Source organism: Protopterus annectens, chromosome 9.part0 (assembly GCF_019279795.1).
Source record: "Protopterus annectens isolate FY-2018-M chromosome 9.part0, PAN1.0, whole genome shotgun sequence".
Taxonomy (NCBI): domain Eukaryota; kingdom Metazoa; phylum Chordata; order Ceratodontiformes; family Protopteridae; genus Protopterus; species Protopterus annectens.
In genome coordinates, this window is record NC_056743.1 from 1,500,405,525 (window position 1) to 1,500,430,902 (window position 25,378).

General features: G+C 37.3%; 1 protein-coding gene across 1 annotated transcript in view; it reads left to right on the forward strand.

Moving 5' to 3' along the window:
- The window catches only part of LOC122812139 (nuclear receptor subfamily 5 group A member 2-like), a 445,215-nt gene that overhangs the window by 289,810 nt on the left and 130,027 nt on the right, over window positions 1-25,378 (forward strand). Inside the window, exon 3 of the mRNA XM_044084444.1 lies at window positions 6,188-6,329. Coding sequence (XP_043940379.1) covers window positions 6,188-6,329 — 142 coding nt within the window. The remainder of the gene's footprint in view (window positions 1-6,187; window positions 6,330-25,378) is intronic.

Genomic DNA, 25,378 nt, shown 5'->3' on the forward strand with positions numbered 1-25,378 from the left:
GATAAATGACTAATGCCAAACTGAAACTCATTTTCAAGAAATGCATAATACAACCTTTTGGCAAGTCAGCCACCCTGCAAAACTGCATCATTAATAAAACACAACTAAAATTAGACACAGTGGTCAGGGGTTTAAGGACTCACATAAATAGTAACCTGGCTTTCAACCAATATGTGTCTAAGGTAGTAAGAAAATCATTCAGTGTCACTCAACATATACGTTAGGGCATGGTATCTAAGTCCAAAGAATTTGCCATGTGACTGTACTCAGCCTTCATCAAAGCAGTCATTGAATATAATGCTGCATCCCTTTCGTATGTAAATGACCAGGCACACGTCACACCTAGAATGCCCACATCGGTTTCTCAGAAAAAGAATACAGGAAGTAAACACAATGCCCTATTCAGATCACTTCAGAGCCTTACCCCTATACTCCCTTTTATACAGATTGCTGAGAAGCAATTTATGCCTGGCATACAAGGCATCCTTAGATCCCAACCTGATAGACCTTTTGCATATCTGCAAAATAAATGGCATAAGAACTACTAGATCTAAATAATTAAATTTTGCTAGCAATTTAAATAGGACATGTTGAAGGGTAGGCTATATATCTTAAATAATTCCCATTGTCTGGATCAGGCTTCCTATCCATTTGAATCTGAGCCTTTCCATTGCCCTACTTAAGCGGGACCTGCACCAGTAGATGAGAAATCAGAAATTCACCCCTGGTCTAACACCTATGTCTCTGATGGATACAGGCAGCAGTTAAATCATGCCCTAACTAACATGCACCCCTTAAAACAACCTCTAATTCAAAAGAAGCCATTGGATACATCTGGGTTGCATAGCTAAGTTTATAAGGGCCTCGGTGGTCATTAGCTTAGTATATACCTATGAACTTTTGAATCTTTTCTACATCCATTCTTTTCTTGCCTATAAACTCATTGAATGACAGTGGCTGCTCATGAGCTCATTATAGGAGCCAGCTGCAACTTGTAAGCATGGATGCATAGGAAGCTCAGAGTGATCTGAGTTTCAAGATATCCTTTTCATTTTTTAATATAGGTCATGTATTCCAAACTTCCAGCTTTCCATATCTTTCAGTACATTATGTTTTACCCAGCCTATAGAATTATATTAGCCAATCCTATTGTCTTCATTTCACCTTTAAATAAACCAGAGATGCACTGAATTTTACATTGCAAGAGAGTCTTTAATAAAACTCATGAAATATATATGGTGTCATGTAGTATTTCAGGTTTACCTATAAATACAATACATTCCACATGGCTTTTTTTTATTGACTCCTATATCTTCCTTTACAAGACTTATTATGCCATCATAAGATCTATGTAGTGGTTACCAGAATTAATTTCCTGTATCCGTTGTCCATTTCCTTTACACTGTGTGACAAGGGGGGATACTGCCATCACAGCTATCTGGAATTGTTTATATAATTATATAGCATTTGTGAATATCAACATGATTTACATAAGATGCTTGTATTACAACTATATTAGAAATGTATGTCATGTTTAAATCAAACCTCTGATACAGACGTGTGTTGAAAAGGTATTTTGCAAAGTGCTGCTTGAAATGTAACCATGATGTGCTGTACTGGAGGAGAACACAAATGTGCGTGCATTATTGTAACTGTTTACATTTATATATTTTAACAGTGGAAAATGGAATACAGGAAGTTCACTTCAGTCCAGCAAACTTTAGGAAAACAACTGAAATTAAGTTAGTTTATGGCTAGGCCATAAAAGATGGTATCTTTCAGTTTCAGGGCAACAAGAGACACAATGTCTATATAAGGGAGCTTTATGTATTGTCTTTAAGGTGAAATAATTACTAGTCTTGAAATGAGGAGGAATGTAATTGTTTTATGACTTCCGGCATCTGCCAAAGATCTGAGATCTATGTATTTTCACAGATAGATGCTAAATACTGCCAGCTTCCAGCAGTGGGATATTTCACCTGAGGACTACAGTCAGATGACAAGATATGATGTCATTCAGCAAGCTATCCCAGCAGTAATATTTGAGATATTAGTTTAAGAAGCCTCTTAAAGAGACAGAGCATGCTGTATTATGTCTTGAACCTGACAACAACTAGAAGATCCATTCACCACAACATCTGCCTTGCTCTAATGAAGTAAGTTTCTAGGAACCGATATAATTCTCTTAGACACAGTCAGGGATATAGTAAAGTTTAGTTTAGATATTTTTCTTTATTTATTTGAGACAGTCCTGCAATGTTGTTTTAAATATTTCCTGAGATTTTGAACTCTGATATCACTGTGAATATATATTTAATATCATCTTGTTCTTTTATTATTTATTATTAAATATATTTAAACCTTTCATTGTGGCTGATATGTGTAGAGATATTTAAGTTTTGAGAGTACTTCCATATTTATTTGTTGACACTGTTTGGGCCACTCCTAACAGCCCTGCTCTTGGTCAAACTACCATTTGTATTAATATTAATATCACTCAGTATATTGGGTACCCTTGGAAGAGCCTTAAGGTAGCTGGCAGGAGTGACTGGTGGCACTGAAAGCTACCTTATAGTCTGGGCAGAAGGGGCATTGCTAGTACGTCTGTGCCAGCCTTTCCAGATGTGTGTGTGTGTGTGTGTGTGTGTGTGTGTGTGTGTGTGTGTGTGTGTGTGTGTGTGTGTGTGTGTGTGTGTGTGTGTGTGTGTGTGTATGTGTGTGTGTGTAAATCAAACCTCAAGGAGTGTGTGTGTCAGCTGCTTGGGCAGGGACATGATGCACTGGTTGGACAGATATGGTGCTGGAGGCCTTGGCTTGGTCACTCAGCTGAGATCTCAGCTCTATAGCTGTGCCACTGGGGAGTGTTACTGGGGATCTGAAGAAAGAGAGGGAAACCAGCCCCAGACTGACTGTGGTCTCTGTCTGGTCTTAAGGGAAATTGCACTTGATGGAAAGAGCTGCATCTGGAATACTGTGTGTGTACCTGTTATCCTCCCAATATACATCCCCCATGGTTTCCAGTGGTGAGGATTGAGGCTCCTTGATTACTGTTCCAGTGGTGGGTCATCACACACTGTATCCAAATATCAACCTTTTCCTTGTAATTTTTCTGACAGTTCAGCTCACCTACTTTATCTGAAAAATATATGTTCCATGACTGCTATAGTGGTGTAGAGGGATAAAACCCTGACTATGACCCAGCTGACTTGGGTTTGATTAGTTACTCAGTGACTGACAAAGTGGAAGGGAGGGACTGTCACTCCCCTCTAGGGTATGGGAGTGCTCATTGATGATGATCCATAGGTTCATAGGTTCATAGGTTGGTACTAGGCTATCAGCCCTAGGGCCTATACAAGCCTAGCCATAACAATTCCCTGGCTATTTCTTCCCACACTGTTTACTTCCCTGGACCCCTGTCTAGCAGGGTGACTGACATGATCCCTGGGGTGAATTTCCTTTCTCCCATCCAATTGTCAAAGTTCCTTTTGAAGAGGGCCAAAGAGGCACTCTGCTTGACATGTATGGGCAATCTATTCCAGAGTCTGGGGAGTCTCTGGGTCAGGAACCTATCCCTCCATCATGTTTTGTTTATTGTGATGACAAGGTTTAGATCCCTGGAGCATGTGGCTCTGAAGGATTGGGATTTCTTTAAGTGTAGCATGTCCAACAGCTCTGGGTTTGACATGGCCTTGTATGTTAAGCAGAGATCACCTCTGAGTAGACAATATGTGACAGAGTATAGCTGGTGTTTTTTAAGGCGGTCAGTGCAGGGCATCTGCTTTAGGCCTGTGATTCTTTCAGTGAGGTATTTCTGTGGCCTTTCCAGTTGTTGCAGATGTCTTGAGAGGTACATACCAAACAGGGCATTGTATTCTATAATGGGTCTAATGAGGGATGAGTGCAGTGGGACAATGACCTCCTTTTTTCTGGATGAAAAGCCCTTAGTGATGAGGTGTGCCACATAGAAGGATTTCCTGACTGCTGTGGCGATGTGGTTATCAAAGGTGAGACCACTGTCCACCTGTGCCCATAAGTCTCTTATCACACTTTCGGTGTTTAGTGTATTGCCACCTATATGGTAATTCATAGATACATGTTTTTTCCCAAAAAGAAGGCATGGTCCAAAGAAGGGTGCTGCCCCTGAATGCAATCAACAAGCATTGGGGTGGGAAATAGGAAATAGGTAAGGCATATAAAATAAAAAAAAATACACCAGACAGAAGCACAGATGGATGAGATCCTCACGACATCCTTAAAATCCACAACCAGCGCCAGCAATACTGGAGTAAGTCTGGGGGGGGGGTGTGGCTGGCAGACCTGGTATGAATGTGGGCACTGGGGGACCGGCCAATAAGATGAGGTCCAAGAGGACTTAAAAGAATGCCTGTGTTCCTTGTGGGGTGGGCCCATTAAATTCCATTTTGCTACCTCCTTAAAAGATTACAGCCACCCAGTGCTTGATTTAGTTCAGTCACCATCTCATTTCTCACTTGTTATACCCCTTTACTGAAAATGACTGCACTGTCCATGAGCTGTAAAGCTTTTTTTATAATTTTACACTACTGATAACTTATCCTTCTTATTCTGTCCTCTAGCTGCATTATTAGCAACATTCTGCCCCAACATTGCAGAGCAGTTTACTTCTTTTGCCTCCACTGGCATGAAGCCATAGTACAAGAAAGTTCTGTAAAAATGTCTTGATTCTCACCTTGTCTGACTGTATTAGCTACGGAATCCTCTCACTTCTCTTATTTAATCAAGGACTGCCTTTACCCCATGGAGGTTCATAATTTTAGGCTCAGAATTTGTACATGCACCTCTTATAAACCAAGGTGGCAGCTAGAATAAATGTAGAATCTATTTTGTCATATTAAAAGAAATATCTACATGATAGTTTCCAGTTCATGTTCACTACAGTAAAATACTGGTGGAGTATCCTCTGGAATCTTATATAAATTTCCCTAGTTAAGTACAACTACCACATTAAGATTCCCCTTAAAAAGTCATAATCTCAGTAAATACAACTGATAAAATAAATAAATAAAAAAAGATATTATAACACTGAGCTATGCTGTACTTTTTAAATACTTTACATATCTTATAGTATTTTGATGTATCTTTAAGAAGGTCTATTTTACAGTTAGTGAAGCTATATGTGTGAAATATAATGCCATTTATGATATCACAAACATTCTGTGCATTCACTCTTCATCTAGGGATGTTTCTAGAGGGTAGAAAAAAACTGTTGTATTTTAAATAGGCACTTTTCCTTCTGTTATAATGTTGCCTTATTTTAAGAATCATGTAGTATTAGAGGAATATATTTCAAACTTACCCGTTTCCTGATGTGTTAACTATTATTACATGAGACTCTCATTTTTTCTTGCCAAGGACCTCATCTGAGAAAGATAGTCTGAAAACAAATAACTGTAATTGGCTTGGTATCATACTGCCACAGATTATTATTGGTGGGAACCTTCATCCATCAAAGTTGTTTGCACAAATCACAATCCTTTTGTAGCCCAGCACCTGATTATCCAGTGGCAATAAAAAATATGTCTGAAATGGTGTCAGTGGGACTCCATTGCTACTCCTGATAATTTATTATTTGTTTTTATTTTATTTTACATTTGTTGACCGGGATAGTCTGACTAAATACATGCCCATTTTCAGTGGAGGCCCAGGGAGAAAAGCTCCACTTATTGTACAAAAGCAATTACAAAAACAGAGCAAAAACAGAAGAAAAAGATACAATATTTCTCAAAGTTTAACACAAGGTACAAACAGGCAAAGCTGTCAGTTATACAGTAACTCCTTTGAAATGTAGGTTGGTTGGTTTGTTAATAAGCAACTGAGTAAAGAAACACCGATTGTAAGGTTGGGTTAGTCAGGGTTTAAGCAAGGGCAGAGCCAGTGTGATTTAAAGTCTGATAAGAGAGACACCATGAGATAAACTGCTTATGGAGAAATGGGGGGAGGGGTATGCTCAAAAAGTATGTTTTCATTCCATAAAATATTGGATGCTTCTAGTCAGCACTTCACATGCTTATATGTGAAATATTAGGCTTTCTTGTGGCTAGGAATGACTAAAATGTTTTCTCTTACAAAAAATATTTAGGGCAATTAGTTTATGTATCAGTTACTAAAACAACTAAAGTGGTTGCTAACTTTGTTCACTTTTTTATAGGGTTTCTTCAAACGCACAGTCCAGAACAACAAACGCTATACATGCACAGAGAACCAGACTTGCCCAATTGACAAAATGCAGAGGAAGCGTTGCCCTTTCTGTCGTTTTCAAAAATGTCTCAGTGTTGGAATGAAATTGGAAGGTATGTTATTTCAATTTTAATTGCATGCTGTATTAGGTGCCTATTTCCCCATTTTAAAATACCTATACCAAAGATAGGTTTATAATTTTTAGGTTCAGAATTTATAAAAAAAGTTCTTATAAATCAAGATGGAATTTATAATAAATGTAAAAACCACTTTATCATATTAAAAGAAATGAGAACAGTCATTATTCATACTACCTAAGTGTAAAAGAAAAGAATGCCAGATTTTAGCAAATGTTAAGAGTTCCTAAACGTCTAAGAAAACTGGTTTTCTCAGTTGTGTTCCACATTGCCAAAGAACTTAGTCTGCTTTTAATAAATGCGACAGTGTATCGCTTTCTTTAGTGTGCCAACATCAAATTTTAGTGCTACATGTACTGAACATTGGCAGAAATGAAAATTAGGTTAGACGATTTTCTTAATATTCAGAAATGTGACGTTTAACCTCAGAATGAAAGTAATTCCAATAACATACAAAGAGCAGTTGATAAATATAAATCTATTCTGAACCATCTTACAAGAAAAGAATTTCTGCCAAAGACAGTCAATAATGACATTTTATCACCCAGGATGCTCATCGTTTATAATACTATTTGTCAAATGGATAAGAAAAGCAATTACAAATTTGTATTACATTTATTTAAATTTCACTTCCGTTCTTTGCATTTAGCAATATCTTATTCTCCATGCCCTCTGTCCTGACTGGCTAGGCAGTTTGTCCCTCCTTGCCATCATAACCTATAATCCTGCTGTTTGACTTTATATTTTCAGGTTTCAGCAAAATTATATTTCTGTATCGTTATAGAAAAAAAATGTTCCTCATTTGTACCTTTGGCCCATTAGCAAATTGTATTGTGTTCATTCTCAAGTGCATGCAGTGACCTCTAGAACTTTAGATTTTCCTATTCTTTTAATTAGAGGGGCATCTGTGTTCTGATGTGGAACTGAAAACATCTTTTAGAAAGATGTGTTGTATCATTCTGAAAAAAATGTTATTAGAAATGTCATCAAAAAGGTCTGCAGTCCAGCCAATTCCTTTTTAAGGGCCATCCTAAGTCTCTTAGATTAGACTGACAAGAGTTTATTGGTGTCATATCCAACAAGGTTACACGGAGACAGAAAGTTAAATAGTTTTTGGGTCAGAGGTTCTAAAAGTTTGACTAAGCCCTGTGTCATCACACAAGTGGTATAAATGATTTATGTGGCTGTTAAGTGTGTTTTATCAGTCAGTATGGATGCACTACCCCTCTGTTCATTCAGTTACCATTTGGTATAGCTGGCAGGTTCATTGCATTTATAGGTGAATACTAGGCTAATTGTTCCAAACGGCCATTTTAAGGCAATTACCTGAGGTCATAATCAAACTATGTACCTTGTGCCTATAAGGTGAAAACTTTAGCCATTATGCCATACCTACCCACCAATCATCTAGTGATTTTGGGCCAGGTTTCCCTGAGCATAGCAACCTGCACATTCAGTTAGGCTTAATGCACTCGATTAATAACAATCCTTCTTTTCAAGTAATCTCAGTCATACAGAAAGAGCTTTTGTAAGCCTCCAGTGTTCTTTGCTGTACTTTCATATATATCTTTCTCAAGACAGAAACACTATTTTCTATTCTTATCAAAGTACTTCAATAGAGGAAAAAAATCTACTGCACATGGAATGACATACAGGCAACCTTTTATTAAAACTTTGTATAAGCACTTTCATCTCTAGACTTCATCAGACTAAAACATGCAAATGCCACAGCCCAATAAGCAAGCAGTAGTCAAATGACTTGAAACAGACTAACACTTCAGCTTCCATCTCAAAATCCTTAATTTAAAAAAACTCTATTTTTAAAATAAAGATGTCCGTTTGACATGGGAGGACAGAGGCATTAGGAATAATCTGCTTTATAGTCAACTCCTCCTGCAAGTCTGCCCTGAATAATCTAAAACATAAAGCAAAAATCTCTTAAAATGGTTGTCACATCATGCTTATATAGTGCATTGTTCTTGTTACACTTAGTCATAGCATACTGGTACTTGTACTCACCTTCTGTGTCACAGATCTTATCTTAAGAGCTTCACATGGCGACCATCATGAGACATGGCTGACAAAGACAGAAGCATAGAAACACAGTTAAAAAGAGATTCTCTGATTGCTTAAACAAATAGAAAGCCTTTATATTAATAGCAGTTGTTTTTCTTCTGTCACATTAGAAAACTAAAAGTGAGATATTATACATATAGCTTGTTTTCACACAAAAGCAAGATATGGTGACATTTCTTGCAAAAAAAAAAAAAGATTTTTGTGAACTTTACAATAAACAAAGATATATGTCAGAGTCTTGTGGAGACAGGGTGATACATCCCTTACATAATCATGGATATGATAACTGCTGCCACAGAAAAAAAATTAAAAAAAACATTAAATTACATGACACCAGACAGCATACACTTTATGATTTCCTATAACAAATCAAGGAATTCCTAATTGAATCTCTATCAGTTATGTAAAGCCAAATATTGGTATTTTGACACATATATGATCAATGACATCAGATTGTAGTTTTACCACTTCATATCAAATGGAAACAATTTTATACTGACCAGATGGACTGGTATTAAAATACAGAGAGAGCCATTATGGAGTTTATCTAAAATGTCAACACAGAAGACCTACTTTTGTCAACTATGGCAGTATGGGTTTGATAAGGGGAGAGCTTGCCATCTAAATTTTGTGGCATTCTTCAACTTAAGTTAGCAATTAACAAATTCTGTAAGCTACACCACTGAATCAGGTAGTGACTAGTGTATAAGAACATCATCAGAATGTTTGGACGGAAGTGATAAACTACATATTAAATTTTATTAACATAATTTGGACTGTTTATGTTTGGTGGCCCTTATGTTCCCTGTGATTAGCTGGTTCAATGGTGTAACTTATGGACTTTTACTAATATTGCACTGTTTGTATGCTGTTACAAATTTATTTGTAGCAATTCAATTAAAGGCTTTAAATATCAATGGGCAAAACTCTGGCTAAGTAATAGAATGTCATATGTCAACATGGGGTTACCTGCCTATCTCAATGAGTGTTACCAGTACTGTCCCACAAGGCTCTGTACTAAGCCCATTATTCAACTCAGATATAAAAGTGGAAAGTGAGAACTAAATATGCTGATGAGTGCAAATTATGTAACATTATTACTTCAATACTAGATGACAGCATTCTGCAAGATGGCTGACAAAATGCAAACCTAGTGAAGTAGATATGCTAATCAATGCTGCATCATGACACTTACCAAAACAGATATACATTATGTTTGCAAAATAAATAGTCAAACCATAAGAAAACACCACTATCATTAAGTAAATATGGATCATCGCAGGTAACAATTTATATTTTGACCAGTCTGTATCTACCACAGACAGAAAAACATCTCCTGCAAAGATTTAATTTTGAAAGCCATATCTTGTCACTGAACAAAGATCATTGTACTGTATTTTTTCTCATCAAAATGCCACATTTTTTGAATACAGCGCTGTCCTACAGCCTTCAAACAAGTCACATGAAACAACTTAGAAAGGTACGGCAAGTTTTACTTAAACTATTTAGAACAGCTTCAAGAATTGCTGTCATATTATTTTTCTTATGAATTGCTCGGAGGTGACCTTTTTCAGGTCTATAAAGAAATGTCTGATCTCTTTGGACTTCATAGACTGTGCCTGGAATGCACTGAAAGGTAAATAACACCAGACTGTGGTACTTAATACTAAAAATAAGCATATCCGTAACTGGAAAAAATGTGACTGGTACACCTGTGCAATGATAATGGAATATGCTTTTTACAACTCAGTTTTTATCTTCCATAATAACAGTATTGAAAAGCATAAACACAGGATTACAGCAATTAAGTTTTTGAAGGCAAGTAGGTCATAAGTCTGACAGCTGATCCCATGAGTTATGATGTTAGTAAGAAAGCATATGTGGTATAGATACAGCCCTAACAAGCAACACAAATATCCCTGTAATATGTGATAACATGAATGTGAATTGCAGGAACACAGTCTCACATGTTGTACATGCATTGATACACATCCACAGTGAATTATACTCCCATGTGGAAATTTTCAGTGCTACATACATGTATATATCCAGGTGATAGACCATGCAGGTGAAATGTCAGTGACATGAAGGAGAATATGAAACACTGTTGTGTACATTAACATAATGAGACTGCTCTGTTAACTACATCAGCTGCAGAAAATATTATCCTGGAAAAGTGGGAATGTGATCCCCTACAGGATGTATTCAAGTGTCAGTAATGACTTTTATGTTGTACAAGCAAATCTGCATCCTGACATATAACTGGAATGCCATTAGGGAGACCTATGTCAATTGATCGAGTTTTCAGAAACTGAAAATTCATATCAGCGAGACTATATGATTGAATTTCTGAAAGCTCAAACATTAAAAAAAACCACAAAATCTATCTTTTTTTACTGTTTTGCAGGGTTCAAGCCCCCCTGCGCCCCCTGCAACCCCTGCTAATTATATATACCAACTCCGAGATCACACTACATTGAGGAAAATGGTAAGTTTCCCGATCCTCACTGTTCCGCGTCTCCATTCAAAAGCTTGGGGTTTTCAGAAATTCGATCACATCATCTTGCTGATATGAATTTCAAGCTTCTGAAAACTCGATCAACTGATAGGGATCCCGTTAGGCATGTACTGTGCGTGTGTGTGTGTGTGTGTGTGTGTGTGTGTGTGTGTGTGTGTGTGTGTGTGTGTGTGTGTGTGTGTGTGTGTACACAGAATGTATTCATGCATTCATTGATCCTTCAAGTAAAGTATACTTGCAACATATCAGAAGACATGAGTACATTGTATCTACAACTTCTGTCAGTTATATTTGTTGCCTATCCGTGAGCACATACAATGACATTTGTGTACATTAATAAAGTTATAGATCACTTAGCATCTGCATGATCCAGATGTCAGTAGCCATCTCATAGTAGCAGCCATTCATTGCAACTACCTTAGCATGTGAAATATAATGGCGCTATGTAACATATCCAGTATCACAATTATAGTGATACTAATATACCTAATGTGCTGTGTTACATGTAGACAGATGTGTCATGATTATGAATGGAAAAACATTCCTACATCTGCCTGACATAAGAAAGGCTCAGAACCATAATGTCACTCATGTACATTCCATTTCCAGAACTATGATGCAGAATCATGCTGTTGATGTTTACTGCTGACAAATATAAATGTTAAAGTACTTTACAAAATATTCCTGTATGACTCATCAACATTCATATCATACTGCACTTTCTTTCGTGGAATATGTGCCTTAACATACGTCACTTAACACCACACTTTGCATGGCGCATATTAATTAACAGACGTGCTTGCACTATAAACAAGGCACATTTAGGTGCCTTGGCTTTTACTAAAACACAAATGCTCAACTCAGAGAAATTCAAGACAGGTGTTTTGGGCATATAGGTTTTCTTTCCCAATTTTCTAAATAAATAAGAAATGCAAATACTTGTTTTTTGTGGGGAAAAAAAAACAAGAATTTGCTTTGTCTTTTTGTCCAAGTAATGGTAACCTCAAAGGTGATTATAATAGGTATAAACAGTGTGTCACTTTGGCTTAATTCTCATATAAACCATGGTGTCAAACACCTCTGATTGCTGTTTCAAGAACTCCCTGTGAAATGTTTGTAGTTTGACAGGAGACCTGGATACATCATTCTAAGTGATATGTTATATGTTAACTCTAAAGGTTCATGTAGTCACCACTGAAAACGTAGCCCCATACCAGAAAGACAGCCAGATAAAATGTAATGCATTAAAAATCTTTAATTCAGTAAGATTGAGTGGTTTCATCCTAACACATACGACTTCATCAGAATAACGCCAGTATAAAAACATCTTATTAAATACAGTTCATCAACAAATCCAAAGAACCAACCAATTAAACAATTAATGTAAAATTAAATTCATTAACAGTGTTCAAATACATATGGTATCCTGTTCCTTAAATACAAAAACACACCTAAAATAAATCAATAAGTACCGAAGGTAGAACATAATTCTAAAAAAAGTTGTTTTAAAAAGTATATTTTATTAAAAAGTGCATCAATCAAATGTTGAAAATATTAAAATATTGAAACATAATTCATTAAACAATTCATAGAGGAAAATATATTCTACAACTTTGCTGATCTAATCTTTAAAACTGGAAGTATTGAAATAACATAGTTTAACCCTGGAGGGGAGGATGCATCCAATTTCATCTGCCATATTAATTCTCTGTATTCTGTTTTGCTTTTTCATTGACCCCCTCTAACTTCTGAGGGAATTTTCTCCAAAATATGAAGCACAAATTTAGAAAAACGTATGCATAGGCGAGAATGTCTGTAGAGGGTATTATTAGTATTTAATTAAATTTTTTTTGTACTGGCTTTATATGTGTTAGGATGAAAGCACTCAATCCTACTGAATTAAAGATTTTTTAATGTATTGCATTTTATCTGGCAGTCTTTCTGGTATGGGGCTATGTTTTCAGTAGTGGCTACATGAATCTTTTCAATTACTGGTTATATACTAGGTTGCATGGCTACACACCCTTCTGTTTGGTATATTATATAGACAGAAAAAAAATTCAATGCACATATTTATTTGTTTATTTATTTATATTCTAATTGCTAATTGGGTATGTTAACCAGTCAAGCAATCCTTTTAAATCATGCTGCTTTGGGCCACTGTCAGTAAACAGGACAGAAACAACTTTAATTATTTGATAATACATAATTTCATGAGCTAAATTATACAGAGGTATAAAACAATCAAATTTACAAAATATTTTAAAGAGTTATCATTTCTAATTTGAAAATAAATAAAACAAAAATGAAGCTCTGTATGAGTACAGTTCCTGATGGACAGTTTAGGAATTTACATGGTTTAAGAAGTAAAACAAGAGAAGGGATGGTTGAGACTGTAGATAATATGCTTACTAGAATGATTTACTTTGCGATATTGAGTATTTCTAAAGAAGCTTTAAAAGAAATTTTAATTTGTCCATGATTTGGCTGGGAAGGGAGTTCAGTGCAGCAGAGGCAAGTTTGTTAAATGACCTTTTACCAGAGGAGAGTGTGAAATGGGGTTGCATTTATGTGAGAGCATTGTAGCTGGTAGAAGAATGTAGAGGTTATTATTTAGGACAAGGTCAAGGGGAGGCCACGTTAGGAAGAAAAATGTGTGGATTATGAGAGAGAACTGAAAAGTTATTCACCTGTATAATGACCTGCCTGGACTAACCACATCCTAGTAATATCTTTCGGCTTTTCCCGGTCGGCTCATGATTGGCAGTGGATTTTTACAGTACCGAGTTGCCAGCCCGATGTCCAACCTTCAAGGAAGGCACACCCATTCACACATGCACCTACCTGCATGTCTTTAAATGTCACTTAACTGCAGGGAGGACATGCAGACTCCACACAGAAGGCACTCCAGCTGAGAATCGAACAGGAGAACCTCTTGCTGTGAGGTGACAATGCTAACTGCTGCACTACCACAGCTCTCTGGACTAACCACATCCTGCTGTTTGTATATGTGCTCTGCATGTTTTCTATCCAAATTAAATCAGGTATTATATACAAATGGTCAGTATCTGCATGCTATAACACATAAAACAGCATGAACACAGAATACTGAGAAGATGTTATACAGACACAGAATACTGTTTCAGTCTGATGGTACTTTACTCACTATGTATACTCATTGCCATGCCATGTGCTTTCTTTATCTGTAGCAGACCCCATCTGTGCACCATTTGTAATGCAAGGTAAACTGAGCCATGACATAGAAAATGATCAAGTGGTAGGTATCCATATATATGTGTTTATAAATATTAATGCTCAGAACATGAAATATTTTGCACACTGATGAACATTACATGTTTATGTATTTCTACTGGTCTATATCCATGTGAGTTAAAAACAAAACTAAAACAGTGAATAAACAGCAAATCCAGTAACTCCAACAAACAGAACTAAAAACAATAAAAGTACTGGAACCACAAAAACATTGTCAATTTAATTTGCAAGTTAAAACCTTCGCCAACAGGCTTCTTCAGACAAACAACAACATCCATTGAATACAACACATTTATATAACCAAAATCATCAGGTCTTATGACCATGTTAATTAATTACACCTGTTCATGTAAAAAGGTAAGCATCGACTTTAAGGCACCATTTAAACCTGGTGGTATATGTGTTCTCATTCTCAATATCTAATGCATTCTTTTATTTATTTATTTATTTATTTTATTTTATATTTGTTGACCGGGATAGTCCGACTGGATACATGTCCATTTTCAGTGGAGGCCTGAGGAGAAAAGCTCCAAAGTTAGTTACGTAGGCAAACTTAACATAGTACAAATTAAATACCATTTACAGACTCTGAAGGTTATACAAGCTAAACTTAATATGGGTTAATAGTTAAAACACAAATGAGTTCTATTAACAATAGTATTGGTACACAAGTAAGGCTAATTATTTAGTCAGGCTCGGAGCAAGGACACATGCACTAAGACTTGAAATACTGCTTCAGAGTTTTCTTGAATTGAGATAAGGTAGTTTCTAGGGTAATGTCGACAGGTAGTGAGTTCAAAGTTTTGCCAACAGAGTTGGCAAACAGAGAGTCACCGGCTGAATTGTTGGATTTGACAGTTTGTACTACCAGTCTATTAGATGAGCGCAGTGGTCTGAGGCTGGAGTGGGAATAGATAATGTTTTTCAGTGCCGGTGTATTTTCAGGTTAAGTACTTTATGAGCCACAGTGATTTGGTTATACTGAATCTGCCTGGGTAGTTCAAGCCATCCAAGATTTTTTAGGTATTTACATTGATGTGTTCTGTAAGGCAGGCTAGTGGCAAATCTAGCTATGTTATTATAGCAGCTGGAGAGTTTGTTAAGTTCACTTTTGTTTAACTTGGCAAGTAAAGGTGAGGCATAGAAGAGGGAAGAGAGTAGATGGGAGCGGCTATGGCAATCCTAGCAGGTGGGGTTAGGAATGGCTTTATCCTATATAGTGAGCCCAGTCTTTTATTAATGGTTTTGATAGTTTTATTGATGTGCACATCAAATTTAAGATTGTTATCTACAATAAAGCCTAGAAGTTTCATGTGGGCATCTGGGGAGATTATGGTACCATTATTAGACTTAATGAAGAGAGATAACACCAGGGATCTCTGGGTGGGGGAGAAAAGTAGGAGCTTTGTTTTGTTGGGATTTAATATCAGGCAGCGATCAACAAGCCAATTTTCAACTAAATTAAAAATACTCTGAGTAATTATCTTTAGTTCTGTTTGGCAGGTGGAAGTGCAGATCAACGTGGAGTCGTCTGCATATTGAATGCAGTTAGCTTTTGAGATGACAGTGTGGAGGTCATTAATAAAAATGGAAAACAGAAGAGGTCCCAGAATAGACCCCTGGGGGATACCTAGGGTGCTCGGTAGGAGGTTAGATATTTTGTTATGCCACAAAATAGGCTTGTTGTTGATTGTCCAGATAGGATTGAAACCATTGGAGAGAGTGATTGCCTAAAGACATTGCTGTCAGGGTGTGGATGAGTAGATGGTGGTTAACCATATCAAAAGCCTTTGAGAGATCCAAAAAGAGGATAATTTGTTATTGTTCCTGCTATAGTTTATGGCATTGGCGAAGGTGAGGAGGGCTGTAGTGGTACTATGATGAGGCCTGAAGCCATGCTGAGAGTTGGCCAGTAGGTTGTTCTGGATTAGATAGTGCAGAAGTTGTTTATGGATGCACTTTTCCATAATTTTTGCCAGAGATGACAAGATGGTTATGGGTCTATAATTAGATAATTCAGTAGAGCTACCACCTTTATGGAGGGGAATGACGCAAGATATTTTCCATACAGAGGGAACTGTAGCTTCTGATATGGTCTGATTAATTAGAATGGAAATGAGGTACACTATAGTATCTGTGGCGTTTTGCAAATATTCAGCTGGGGGAAGGTCAGCAGCTAGGGTAGCAGGTTTTAGTTTTTTGATTAGTTTATGAATAAGAGCTGTGGAGACTGGTTGGAAGCTGAAGGAGGGCTGGGTACTAGAAATGGTATTCTGTAAGTAAGAGGAGTTCAGGGGTAGTTGGCTAGCTAGGGCTTGGATAGTCTCGGTGAAGAAACTATTAAAGATGCTGGCGACATCCTCTGGTAGTTTATCAGTAGAGGCTGAGGGAGGTTGAGTGGTGGTTTGACCTGGGTGCAGTACTTTATTAATACCTGCCCAAATCTTTTGAGGGTTATTTTGGTTTCCTTGCTGCAGATGGAAATAGTAGTTTTGTTTAGCTAGTTAAATGGATCATTTTGACTCATTCCTTATCTGCCAAAAATTTAATTTGATCTAGAGGGGCTTTTGTAGCACACCATGTAGCCCATGCTTTATTTCTGACTATTTTTTTTTTATTTGGTATCTTTAAAGAGTCATGGGGCAACTTTTGGTCTGGTCCTAATGGAGCCGGCAGAAGCATGAGAATTTAGGATGGTAAGGAATTTATTATTAAAGTAAGCAACAGCTTCATCAAGGGGCAAGTGTTTTAGGGCAGACCAGTTACATGATTTGAGTTTGTCCTGAAACTTGTTAGGATTAAAGCTCTTATTATTTCTTACTGTTCTATAGAAGGGCTGGTGGGAACTATAGGTTGTGTGTTTACAAATATAGGTGAGAAAGTTGCACAAAACAAACAAAGACAAGGTTCCAGGTTTTTCAGCAGTTTATTAAAAAACAAACACAAGTGCTTTCACAATGATGCTTCTTCAGGTGTATGAGTACAATCTAAGTAACACCATTCTTATACCATTTAAATCCAGTCACATGATTAACCATTCAAACTCTTAAAGGTAAAAACTACATTAAAAACATAGTATCCCTTTCATCTACGTAATGGCCTTTTTCTGAGTATAGCTCTTAAGGATACATGGTCATTAAGACCATGTCCCTTATCTGCTCTCAATCTCACAATCCATTTTGCCTCCAGTGCTTCAGTTCTACATCTAATGTCACCTCCTATTGGATTCTCTAGAGATTTCCCCAAAACTACAAATTTAAATGAATGCTGTTCTGTAGTTTGTTTAACATGTTTTGCTAGTGCATTAAATGTACTTTTTTTCCTAAAGTGGTAAAAATGCTCTCTCACACTGTCCTTAAGCTGTCTGTCCATTTTGCCACCATAGAATTTATTACATACTTGGCATACAGCAAGGTACACTACATGCGAACTGTCACATGTTGCACTGGGCCTGATATTAAACAGTTCCCCTGTGTCCGGATGTCTAAAAACTAGCTTATCTTTTGCCATGTATATGCACACCTGGCATTTCCCACAAAGTCTAGTCCCTATATTGTTTATAGATGCTACAAAGTCTCTTGGGTTACAAAGCCTTCTCTTCAAACTTTTTTTATTCTTAAAGGAGAATTGTGGTTTCAAATGTATGTACCTACTCATTTGTGTATCAGTTGTCAATACACTCTAATGCTTATTAATAATTTCCATGTATTGTCTTCTGTCCCTAGAATAACTAAGACATACGTTAAGTTTATTAAATGGATGTCTGTTTCTTACAACAGGGGTATGATTCTCATCTACATCTGAAAAGTAAGGCTTAGCTCTCGTCTGTCTCAGCCTCATTATTTGCATCCTATTTTGCTGTATAGTTTGAGTCATAACCCCTTTCCATTAGTTCAACTACTGTCTTATCTGCTTGCTGTGTAAAATCATTTTCATTGGCATTCAATCTAGATGCTCTGCAGCACTGGTTTTGTATCACGTTCCTAAATATAAATTTAGGATGCATGCTTTCACTACTCAATAAATTATTAACATGACAGCCGTTCCTATATAACTTAATACTAAGTTGATCATTCTCTCCTTTAAAAATAGTAACATCCAAAAAATTCACTTCACTAACAGATCAGTTTAATGTGAATTTAAGGAACTGTGTAGTTTGATTCATAAACTCAACAAAAGCCATTAATGCATCTACTGTCCCATCCCATAAAATAAAGAGGTTATCCACAAACCTCTGAAAAAATAAAATTTTGTTCTGAAAAGGACTTTTAAGTAAATTCTCTACCTCCCATTCGGCCAATACTGCATTGGCATAACTGTTGACGCACGACGATCCCATAGCAACACCATTGCACTGCCACTAAATGTTATTCTTGAACATGAATATATTATTCTCCATAACTAACTTTAGAAGTACTTGCATTTGTTGTATTTTCAACAACGTAAAATTTGAGTTTTTCCTCCATGATTCTACTGACACTACTAATTCCTGCTTCATTCGGTATTACTGTGAACAATGACACTACATCTAGTGTAGCCAAAATGCAATTTCCAGGTATCATTACCTTCTTCGAAAAAATCACATAGATCCCTGACAAAATGTTCTGTGTCCTTCAATATATGTTCAGTCTCACTAATCAGTGGACGAAGATGCTTGTCTAAATATATCAATATTGGTTCAGTGCACCAGTTTTGTCCAGCCAAAATTGGCCTCATGGGGGGATTTTGTAGGCTTTTATGTACTTTAGGTGACTCCTGTATTATGGGAATCATGGGGTTGGGCATTAAGAAATACCTGTATAAATTCTCATCAATAATATTATTCAATACAAGTTCATTCAAATTATGTTGTACCTTATCTATCATATTCTTCACTTGTATGGGTGTAATAACCTGATAAAATCTTTGATCTTTCAACACGTCAAACATAGCATTGTCATAAGCTAGTCTGTCCATCACTACAACCTGGTCCCCTTTGTCAGCTGGTCTTATCATAATGTTACAATTATGTTGCAATCTAATCATAGCTTCATATTGATGTTTGTTCAAATTATATTGCTTGTTTTTCTGTCCTCAAACATTCTGTGAATAGTACAGCTTATATGCATCATCAATGCAAAGTTGTTCAAATGCATTCACTAAAGAATTTTGTTTAGGAACATATAAACTAGGTTTTCTAAACATAAAATTAGCATCATCTTTGTTTCCATCGAACACAGATTTTAACATAAGGTTGCGTGTAAACATTTTGGTATCAAACACTATTTCAGTAATATTAGTGTCCTCTGTAGGAATAAACGACAGGCCTTTTTTCAAAATGTTAAACTCTTCCTGTGACAAATTGTATGTAGACAAATTAACTACTAGTTCTTTTTGTTCAAAAAAAGCTTTCTTTATTGTATAGGGACTCACCGAGCCTCCCTGATGTTTCCTTTTGGTTCTGGTATTGCTCCGTCCTCTTTGAGTTCCGTTGTACTGGTCCCTGCCTCCCCTGTTTGCTGACCTCTCTCTGGTCGGAAGTGAAAAATTCAATGAGGGTGGGCCTAAAGTTTGTAAAAAAGACAAAGAGGAGGAAGATAGCCGATTGCTATCTTCACTAATCCCAGGAACAACTCCATTAGATTCATGATGCACTTCTGCAGTCGTAGTGAATGTTTTTCTTCTCGCACCCAACTGTTCAGTTGGTGCCATCATAACAGGAGTGATGTCAGGGTGTTTACTCATCTGGGATTGGTTAACAGCCGTTTGCTGAATCACATTCGCCCCTGGATTGGCTGAATTGAATTTAGCAGTCTCTAAATTGTTAGAGGCTTCTGGATTTACAGTTCCCCTATGTAAAATATTCTACGTTTCACCCTGAGAATACCTAGGCCACGGGAAGACATTGCCTAATGTAAAATCTCCATGGTCTCTCTTCAATTTCTTAAGCTTAATTTGTAGCAACTTCCTAGAATAGCCCGATGCATTTTTAATAGTTTCCCTCAAATGTTTGCCCAATAAATCTGGCCCATATCGCTCATATAATTGAGTGTTTTTGGACTTAACATCATCAAGTATTTGTATTGTTTCCCTCTCTGCTGATGCGACAAGCAATTTCATATAGCCCACGCCAGTATTGAGATTTAGTTTTTGCCAGTCGCTAAGGAGAGCAGAATCGCAGTTAATTTGGGCAGGCATTTTTAATACCCTTAAACCACATGGCACTATTTCTTCTTTTATACAAATCTCTAGGTGAAACTTCTCATATTGTGTTCTTTTTAACTTAAATAAGTCCTTTTCCAGTAGTAAAATATCACAGCTTGTGTTTGTTTTTTATTAAACTGCAGAGAAACCTGGAGCCTTGCCTTTGTTTGTTTTCTGCAATTAGACTTCTTTACTTGTACAAAGGCACCTGGATATTGTGGGGATATATTTTTTGACTTGTATAGGTGAGAAAGTGATCACTGAGGTCATTGGGAATGGTCCCTGATGTATACATTTAGGGGTGGCTGTTGATTAGTATTCAGTCTAGTATACTTTCTTTCTGATTAAGTTTGCCTACCCTGGTGGAGGTGGATATGACCTGCGTGAACCCATGCAGGTTTACATGGGTGGTAGGAGATTGTGAAGAGCAGGTATTCCAGTCAATGTTAAAATCTCCAAGTACTATGGTTTCTTGTGGGTAGTTATTAGCTAACCAGCGGAGGATGTCTTCTAGGGTATCGGCATTGTTCCCCGGGGGAATGCACAAGCACACAATATTCATACATTTGTTTTTGTCACTTTGGAATTTGGTAGAAATTATTTCTGCTTTATTGACATGAGGTGGTTGCATGGGGTCTGTGGTAACATTTAGTGTAGACTTGTAGAGTACAGCTACCCCACCTCCCTTCTTAGTAGTGCGGTCAAGTCTAAGTATATTATACCCAGGTGGTAAAACTTCATTATCTGAGGTTGATGGTTTTAGCCAGGTTTCAGTGAGGCACAGTATATCAGGGAGTGGACTTGTAGGAGGGCATGTAAGTTATGTACTTTGTTATTTATGCTTCTAATATTTAAATGGCAGAACAGGAGGGAGTTGAGGGACCTATTTATAGATAGTGAATTGGTAGTGTTATTAGCATATGGGGTTGAACTATCTAGAGTGGTAGGGCCAGGGTTCGGGTGGATATCTCCATCCTTTGTAAGGTTATAGTTTAAGTTTACAATATGCTTCAGGAATTTGTTTATGTCTTTGATAATATTTAGCTTTAGAGCTGATGTATCTAGATTTAATAGGCTGATGGTGTACTACATTACATTACATTACTTTGTTTTCTGTTAAAAGTTTAATATCCCCACCTCTTAAGGGCATAAAAATCACTTTTAAAATTAAAAACTTAAAGCGATGAGCATCTCCTTTATCCTGTATATGCTTATATAAAGCATTGGTCATGACCTTACTCTTAATATCAGAACAATGGTCACTTATACATTCTCTAAGCTTCCTGTTTGCCTTGCCAATGTAATAACAGTCACGTATTTCACATTTAGCCATGTAAACAACATTTTGGGTGTTACAATTACCATAAGCTTGTAAATAAAAATCAAGACCTGTAACAGGATGCAAGATGCATTGGTTGAAGTGTTACAAGTCTGTAACTTGTTATTTGCAACTTGTTATTTGTACTCATTATAAATCTCTTATGTCCATATGTGGAGCTTTTCTCCCCGGGCCTCTGCTGAAAATGGAAATATATCCAGTCAGACTAGCCCGGTTAACAAATGTAAAATAAATAAAATAAAAATAAAATAAAAATAAATAAAGGATCTTTGCCTGTATATACATTTACAATAATTACAACAGTTGCAGCTATATGTGCCCCGTTTATTACTCAGGACATTAAAATAACTTTTGGATTGTTCCTTATAACATAGAACCTGCTTAAGTGTAGTACTTCGCTGATATCCAAAAGAGTGTTTTTCGGATATAACATGCTGTAATTCACTTATATCATGTAAAATAAACTAATGCCTGTTTATGATCTGCTTAACCATCTGAGTGTTCCTATTAATTGTTAAAATACAACTAACATCCTGCTTGTAACTCCTGTTCGTATCCCCAACAGTAGAACCTGCTTGTTGAAAAACTGGTATGGTAGAAGTGAAATGGGTCTGTTTCACTTATCTTAATGCTGATTCAGTTTCTTTCTTAAAATAACCATGTTTACAAAAATCAGTAGCCATATTTTCTAGTTGCTTGTCCATAGTAATATCAACTGTGTTAAGCCTTGCTACCCTCTGCATTTGGTTTTTCACTATATTCCTAAAATAAAAGGAGAATGCAGGCTGGTACGATGTATTCCTTTTTACTGCTTTCCTATATAACTCAGTTACAACATTGCCAGCTGCATCCTTGAGTAGCCTCACATCCAAAGCAGCAGAGAGACAAAAGAGAGACTTTGGAGTGATTAAGTATCATTTTTCTGCATTTTCTTGTTGCCTTTAGCGAAGTCTGCCTAAAACTCTGATTTTTTTAGAGTTTCTGTTATTTAAAAAGCTTGTTTTAGCTACATATTGTACTTATTTTACTACCTGCAATTTAACAAAGTATTTTTTGTGTTTAAATTGCCTGTTTAACTGTTGTAGTCTACACACTCAAGTGTGATAGCCATTTCTGTGCATTTAAAGTGTTTTTTTTATTGTATCTGCTTTATTTTCTGAACAATATATATATACCTTTCTAAGCTAGTATAGTCCAATTTTCAGGTTAGTGCTGAATTCAGAGCTGTGTTACAAGTTTCTGTGTTTACCCATACCTTACTTGGATAGAAGGAAGATGTTCATCGTGTTTCACTGTTGCAGTCATCACATTTGGGTTATCTGCTTGCAGTAGCCCTCAGTCGGCCTGATTATCAAAGTCTTGGGTCCTGCTTCGGATGCTGTCTCATCTTCCATGACGTCAGGTAGGCAGGGATATAAATCATGCAGCTGACGACATTACATCAGTCTTTCTTGCCGTGCGGTGCCCGAAGCAGAAGCAGTTCGCAAGTGCCGGTCGGCCGACTCCTGAAATTTTCGTTTTCGAGTTTCAGAACCAAAGTCTTCAACTAATCTAAGTATCCCGTTGGGGAAACTTTTTCTTGCTCTAAACCGGTCAGTAAAAGTCAATAATCGTATTTCTTGTGGAAAGTAAATACCTCATAAAAATTTTCATTCGTACCTTATTCCTTGCCTGGGCCCTGACCACGATGTATATTGCTGAGAGTTTTGTGCCTTATTTAAACAACAAACTATTTGTTGTCGGTATATTTATGCTTCTAAATATTTTGGTACTCGGTTCAATTATCCAGATATGGCTTCTGTAAGCCGCCCGACTATTGACATTCCAAAAAATGCAAAGATAAAGACCTAGACAGACTGTATAGGTCCAAAGCTGACGACGACGCTTCTCCTAAGCTAGTTGCCAGTTCGCCGGTACTCAGTGAGGTGCTTTCGCAGCCCCTTATACCAGCTACTTCAGATTCGCAGGCCTCTACTGAGACCCATTCGGAGTCTGGTATGCCACGAGATGCTTCAACTGTGGAACCTGTGGATGTCTCTACCTTGGATGGGTCCAGAGCCGCTGTGCAGGCACTGGCTTCTGAGGGTGTATTCAGGCCTACTGACTTGCATATTAAACCAACGCCATCTTCTTCTTCAAGGCCTAAAGCTCGATCCATGCCTAGAAAACCAATGCCCAGACCGCATGGTCAGGCCTCTATGTCTAAAAAACAAATGATAAGAATGGCTGAAGACCTTATTACTTTAATCAGGGGAAGCCAACCTTCCCCCTCTAAGAGACCTAGGACTGAGTTTGCTTATGATTCTTCTGATCAGGATTCTGAAATTTCTGTTTCCTCTGATGACCAGGATTTACCCTTATCTACCTATGAGGATTCTGATGCAGAAGACTCTATTCCCTCTGCTTCCTCTCCAGAGGATTTCTCTTTTAGTGAAACCTTGCATACTCTTAGGGAGCATTTTCGCTGGGAAAGCCAGGATTACTCTGACTCTAAAAAGATACTTAGGGATTTCTTACTCCTGCCCCAACACAGGCCTTTAGTTATCCCCCCTGTACTGGACATTGTTGATGATGCCTTTTCGGAATCTAGCTTGGCCCCTGACTCTTTACCTACTGCTCCCAGAAAACCTGATAGATATTACAGGGTTCCTGACTCTCACAAGTTCCTCTTTAAAAATCCTACTGTGGATCATGAGACTATTTCACAGGGACCCAAGGGCTTTAAGGCTACTACTGCCAAAAATCCTACTCCCTCTGACAGAGATTCCAGGGCGCTGGATAGATGGGGTAAGAAGGTATACACTTCCGCAACCTTGGCCTTTAGGGCCTTAAACTGCCAGTTTCTTATGTTAAAGTATCAACAGCATATTATTGGATTGCTTAAACAGAAAATTATGTTGATTCCTGGCTGTGCTGAAAATAAAGATTTACAGGATTTAGTGCATTCTGTTGAAAAACATACTTTGCAATGTGGTTTTGATTCATTAGAGGCATCTTGCAGGGCTGCTGTCACTGGGTCTGTACTTAGAAGGCATGCTTGGCTTAAGGAGCAATCTTTGCCAGATCATGTTAAAGCTAAATTGCTGGATGCTCCTTAAACCAAGACCACCTTTTTGGCAACAAATCAGAAGAAGTACTTAAAAAGATGGAGGAAAAAGCTCTAAATCTATGCAAACTGTTAAAGATTTCCTGCAAGTACAGCCTCCCAGATTTAGTAGGTATTGGCCCTCTAAGAATTGGTCCTTTCCTGCCTCTTCCAGGCCTTCTCAGTCCAAACCCAGAACTAGCAAAACACCCAGGTTTCAGTCCCAAGGTACTCACAGGATTAAGCAGTGGGGGGCTTCCCACTTCCAAAGCAGGGAATAGTAAGACCCCCATGGTAAACTGTCTCAATGACTTAACTTTAAACCTTCCAAGCCATGCACAACTGACTGTTCCTTTAGGGGGGAAGATTGCCCTGCAGGCAAAAATTGGAAATTCATTACCCAGGACAAATGGGTTTTAAATATAGTTTCCCAAGGATACAGACTCCACTTCCACTATTTACCAACCCCAAATGGTTGGCCAGATCTGCCCCCAAATCAGTGGGCAGAGGCTCAAAAGCAAGTTGTCTCTCTTTTAAGCATCAGGGCTATT